General features: G+C 40.6%; 1 protein-coding gene across 1 annotated transcript; it reads right to left on the bottom strand.

The window, feature by feature from the left end:
• On the bottom strand, positions 1–5689 carry LOC104430892 (probable RNA-dependent RNA polymerase 1). The gene is made up of 4 exons (XM_039307125.1): positions 4903–5689; positions 2695–4571; positions 1731–1881; positions 1–846 (listed from the first exon to the last, which is right to left on the bottom strand). The coding sequence occupies exons 1-4, from the start codon at positions 5419–5421 to the stop codon at positions 1–3; spliced, it is 3393 nt and encodes a 1130-aa protein (XP_039163059.1). The 5' UTR covers positions 5422–5689.
• Between the last annotated feature and the right edge of the window lie 522 nt (positions 5690–6211).

Below are 6211 nucleotides of genomic sequence, written 5' to 3' on the forward strand. Positions count from 1 at the left end.
CTAAGATGTACTTGAATGCTTCAGAAAATTTAACTCAGAATCTGCAGTCAAATGCTGATGTCTGCCAACTTCTCTACAGCAGCCCTCTCTTTTTATGTGAAGTAGCTTGTCATAAACACACCACGGAAAACTTAAGAAATGATCTTCATGAGCTTCCTCCTTATAGCGGCCCCAGAAATCAGGGTGGTAGGTCACATGATACCAAGCTGATGCCTTTGCATAAATATTAAAACCTCCAGAAGCTGATCCTGACTCTGTATCATTGAACCATGACCTGGCTTCCTTTCTCAAGGACCTCGCAGCAGAATTTATACCTTCCAGGTCTCTTCTTTTATCAAAATATTTCGACTTCGTCAGGATATTCCCACTCAGCATTTCGGCCTCGGTTTTGATGTCATAATAATGCATCAACCTCCTCAATTTGCAATCATACTCAAGTTTGTACTGAAAGGCTTCCATGACGTAGTCCTCAAAGCCTTCTATTTCCATTCTACAATCATAGGAGCTCAGAGCAACTTCCCTCGTGAAGGAATTTATGGAATTAGTATGTGGTGCAATCCCCTTGACCTCTCTGTAAAGCTTCCCAATGACATGCTGAGACTCATAGGTGGACTTATCAGACTTTTCCATAAAGTCTGGGTATCCTCTAACTCGCAGATGACATGGAATTTTAGCAGGAACACCAGTCTTTGGGAAGTCAACTGCTATGGAAAATAACTCTGCAAGCTCAGTACATGGTTTGCTGCATGCCTTCCTTGGCTCCTTATCTGCAAACACTGTGTGAGAGTTTGCAATAACCCCTAAACTATCATTGACCATGTAATCTGCAAAGTACTCCACGACTTCCTGGATGGTAAAACATTAAATTGGGTTAGCATGAGTTTATCAGTTATCCACTAAGAAGGTATGTATTAGCAGCAGATGCTAACAAATGAAGTTCCTCATGAAACTAATATAGAAATGTCAAATGAGAAAGACTTTGCAATTAAAGTTTGAAGAGACACCCTACGAAACAGAAGGACGCATTCTTTAACAAGTCAAAGAACTAGAAGGTTCACATGCTGAGCAACAAGAATTACACTATGCTAATAAAACAGAGTAGATGCCCAGATGTCTGCTTTGTAACAAACGTTGCCAACTAAGTTCCCCAATAAATTGAATTAAGCAGTGCCATCCATATGATCTAGCTTTCATGTATCTCATTCCTTTGTAAACTACAAGGGGATCTAGTGATGTCCGGCACTTGTGCATCTACTGGTTTCCCTGATAGATGACTAATGGTTGCACATAGAAACTCTCCATTCAGAAGTACCAGAACATAGCCTATGCCGTGCTCATATTGTATTTTAGGACTACAAATATATTTGAAGAGCCAAAAAGCATGGAATGTCAATGCCAAAGATGACAACTATAGGACATTCAACTCAGGTTTTAGCAAAAATTTCTGTTCATATTGCTTGTCAAAAGAATATGATATATCTGGGTAAAAGAAAACCACACTAAATTACCACTGCAACTATTCTTTAAAAATCATTGATCTTATTTTTTTGGTAAGTCAATGATCTCATTCAACAGCCTCATACAAGATATTTTGCACATAAGCATATCACTCGAACAATATGAATGCAAACTACATCAGTGTGGTCCTCTCAAAGGTAATGTTAATGGGCAACCATGTGTGTGCTTTCACAGATAATAGGTGTAGCTGTCTGTTAGTGGCCAATGAGTACCTCAATGGTGACATCATGATCAAGAGTTACGGTAGGTGCCGGGGTATAATCCATGGGTGGACAAACACAAGGAGGAACCAGATCAGGATCCCAACAAACAAAGTAGATGTCTCCATCTAGATCGCTTCCCGAACATTCATTTGGATGAGGCCTGGAGGTTAGTAGCAAAATATCAGAAAATCATGTAGATTATGTGTAAATGCTATCTGGTACAGGGCAGGAACTTGCATGAACAAACAGGGAAATATAATCTAGATCCGTTCCATGATTGCTTGTAATTATGAAACTTACCATCTAAAGAAAGTCCGCATAAATCAATCTTTTTGGTATCTATTAAGTAAATAACATGAGAGCTACAATGATAATCACAGCTGAAGAAATATGTCAAGTTCTACTTATAGCCAGAGATGCCAGTTGACCAACTAGGGAAAAAATGGAGTTGAGAAGTAATGTGATCATGATTTTATCTGCTTACATATGGTTGTCTAGGATGGACGACATGGGTTTGTTCGTACAATATCTTTTGTGCACCCCAGTTACATGAATGTTTCTATCTATATATATAAATACATGACCAAACAAAGAAAATGTTGATACGTCATTCAGTTCATTCACATGCTTAATACTCTGTCCTTGATATTTCTCATAAAAAATTTTGCACATTGTCAACACCACCTTGGTATTTATGAATAAACTAATGCACCCTCCACCTTTTTATAAAATAATCACAATTACCAAAACAAACCCACTAGGTTTTTTCTCCTTTTTTTTTTTTTTGTTGGGGGGTGGGGGCGCAACGGTTGGCTGAGACCGTAGGTTTCAGACGATAAATATTGAAAAAGAAAAAAACAGAGAGAAATGCGTCCGGACTCAACTGCCTAGATTGTTACTCAGTGGGAATGAGAAGAACTGACATAGTAAGAAAATGAGTACCAGCAGACAGCAGTAAAAGGAAAAAATTTACCTCTCTCCTTTCTGAGGAAAAACAATGCAATCAACCATATGGTGCAGAGATGGAACATCAACAGCCTTTAAGACACGGACATCTCCAGGATGCAAGCAAGGGTTTTTTGCAACCACCAACTCTCCCTGAAAGATAAAGGTGTCGAGCGGTGACTCGCTTCTGCTCGACTTTAGCATGGTTTTGCTTCCAATCTGCAAGTTTCTGACCCTAGAGAGTTGTACAAACACCTGACCATATTCCAAAGTCCTTGTTTCATCCAAACATCCCATCATTGATCTTCCATTTGGCACAAAGATCCTTGCTTTGGTACGCAAGTCAAGCAACTTCGATGCACAGAATGTTCGAAGCATCATTGATAGAAAGGGTTCCACATCTGGCTCATAACCACAGATAAGCATTTCTAGAAGAACCTTCGTATTCTCTCCAGGAGACATAAGCTCCAGCGCATGCTGCGCCACCAGAGGATCCGTTAAAATAGCATCCAATTGACATAGCGCCTCTCTTTGCTTCCTTTCAAAAATATGATCCTCGACTCCAAGAGTAGACAAAAGAGTAATAATCTGTCGATTAAGAAAGCAAGGCTGATACCTGCTCCACGCTAAAACATCTAGTTTCGTATTTGATGATTCGTATTTGAGCATGCTGCCTCTTAATGATAATTTCTTTGATGAAGTTGGATCCACCGCCACAACACCTTTGAACCCACCATATCGAATCTGAAATGCAGATGGGGTTGAAATTGTAAGACCGCATTTTCTAGCCACTTCCAGGGCAAATTGGCAAGATATTTTCCCGATACCATCAGAGAAAACATTTTTAACTCCATCCCTTATAATTTCCACATCCGGTATCCTTTCAACTTCATCTTTCCTGACGTTAAGAGTTTCCATTGACGAACTAAAGGACTGACCAAGTCTGGCAGCATATTTTGCCACATTTCGTATCTTACGAAAATCCCCCATCCACTTTCTTATATCTGCTGCAGTGAGCCCTTCCCTGGAAGCAAACATCCAAAGAGAACCATCCCGTAATTGACTTGAAGAAAAGGCAAGAAACTCAAACCTCTTATCACCAATAACAATTCCATCTCTCAATGTTGAGACTATCCTCCTATAAATTCCGCTTCGCCTTTCTTCATTTGCAGAGTTACGTGGAGACAAATTTGTTGAATAAATTTGGCCAAGCTCCTCATCAACAAAAGAAACCCGGAGAAAATTATCAATATCTCCAGGATAGTTACGCAGCACCCGATTCGAAACATTCACTTCTGGACCACAGAAATACATCTTAGAAGGAGTTACTTGAGCCCTACGCACATACACCAACCCATCATCTAGAGAAAGAGTGCCGGCTGTAGGTTTATGGTCAGAACCCAGATACCGCCGATATTGCTCCTCAAGCCAAGTTACAGGATGGTAACAGCAATCTTTTAGACGACCCAGTTTTTCCAAAGCATGTTCTATGCAATTGACATTCATGTCCATTCTTCTCGGATCAACCAGCCGGAAAAATTTTCGATCCAGAACTGGCCATGGTAGATACCCATGCTGGACCAAGGAACAGACCTTGAACAAGATTCCATATGGCAATGCAACTCCAGCAGGTGGAAGCACAACAGGTACAAGATCTGAACGATAAGTACGAGGAGGGGCACTTTTCAGGGTGAACCACCTACTCTGTTCTTTGTAGCAATCGAGATACTTATCAAAATCAGGAAGCTGATGACGATGCTGAAGTTCCAAACACAAAGAGGAAGATTGGCCAATACAGAAAGATGGGGTAAAATCAACTTCCCTAACCCATTGGTCATCAGCAGCTGCCATAAAATATTTGAGAGAGGAGGAATCTTTTTCGTGGATCCGAGGGGCACCTAGTAACTGGTGAAATAAGACCACAGAAAGGAAAAAAAAAAGATTTAGTAGTGTCCAGCTTGACGGGCACATAAAACCGTTGTGCTATTACAGAGGAAAATTGCTGCACTACCAATAATATGCGGATGGGGGAAGTTCATAAATCAAACATCTTAGAAAGAGTATCACTCTTAGAGAAGTAAAACAGCAGCTCTTTTAAATATTGTGAATCACTACAACCTGCACTGTTTAGGCCCTCCTACCGCATACAATTCATCAACATATCCAATACCAATAAGAACATAGCAATTCGATGTTATGGCTTAAAAACTTCAAGCATTAAGTTCAAGCATCAAACCTGAATGACTAGATACTTCAGAGTTGAACCACATGGTTGGTGCAGCTGAATCTGCCAAATATTCTCATAGGAGAGCTCAAGCTTGTAGTCCACAAAATGACAGGTTAAAAAGAAGAACAATTTTCTCATGCCAAATCCAAATTTTACAGAGGCATTTGGGCTCTCCCACAAGGCAGTGAACGTAACCTCAGAAGTCTGACATCCAAAATGCAAAGTTACATTATCCAGGGAGTGCTGAAAGACCTTGGGATTTGGAACAACATCAGAATCTCGTTCCATTGCCTTTATATATGAATTGCCATACCAGAGATTCTCATCATTAGCAAGAGAAATAATATATTCGCCATAAAATTTATCAGTAAATTGAACATGTGCACATGTTCTTCGCTTTCCAACTCTTGGTTTCTGAATTTCCACTGCATAAACAGTCTTTTTGCCAAGATATTGCTCCAGAAAATCCTTGACTTCTTCTGCACTAATTGGTGAGTAGAATCCGTACAACTGAATAGTCCTACCCATGCTATCTCAAAGACTCTAACTGCAATTGAAAAAAATAAAAATAAATAAACACATAAAAAAAGAATGAAGTTGAAGACATAACATGGATATTGCCTCCGCGCAATGCTCATAAAGAATGACAGATTGGGTTCCACATAACCAAAACTAAAGAGTCAAACTACGCAATCTCAATTCTTACTCTTTAACTATCTGCAAGTACATCTAGGCACATTTTCAAGAACAAAGACTAGACATGATCAAAAGCGCCTATTCGCAACTCATCAACTAGCAAACACCTCATAACTACGCGGGAACTCGACAGCGGCTAAGTCTCATATACTATTGCATGACCAAATTACACGCTCGGCAGGATGTGATTCATATCCTCAAGATCACCGAGACAAGTACAACAACACAAGCACGTTGATCCGCTTCCTCCTAACGAGTTCAACGATCCATGTCCAAAACAAACGCAAAATTGGTTCTTAATCCAACACTGTCTATTTCAAATGAAGTGCGCAGTCAAAGCACATGTGTTCTCTGACTCATCACTAGCACCTAGCTCCGCCTCTTCCTCACCGGAACGACCCCATCACGCCCCCCAGGCGGCCACGCATCTTCCACCGAATTACGAAACGTAAGAACATCCTAGCAAGCAGGACAGCCGGAAGAGGCTTTTGAAACAACTACGACGGATTGGAGTAAGAAGACTCCGCTCGAGAAGGCGGGAAATGATGATCGCGGAGATGAACAATCCGAGAGTTCGAAATCCAAGCCGACAGAGCGAGTGTCGCGATCATAGAAGTCGCAT

The sequence above is a fragment of the Eucalyptus grandis genome, chromosome 2 (assembly GCF_016545825.1).
Source record: "Eucalyptus grandis isolate ANBG69807.140 chromosome 2, ASM1654582v1, whole genome shotgun sequence".
In the NCBI taxonomy this organism is placed as follows: Eukaryota; Viridiplantae; Streptophyta; class Magnoliopsida; order Myrtales; family Myrtaceae; genus Eucalyptus; species Eucalyptus grandis.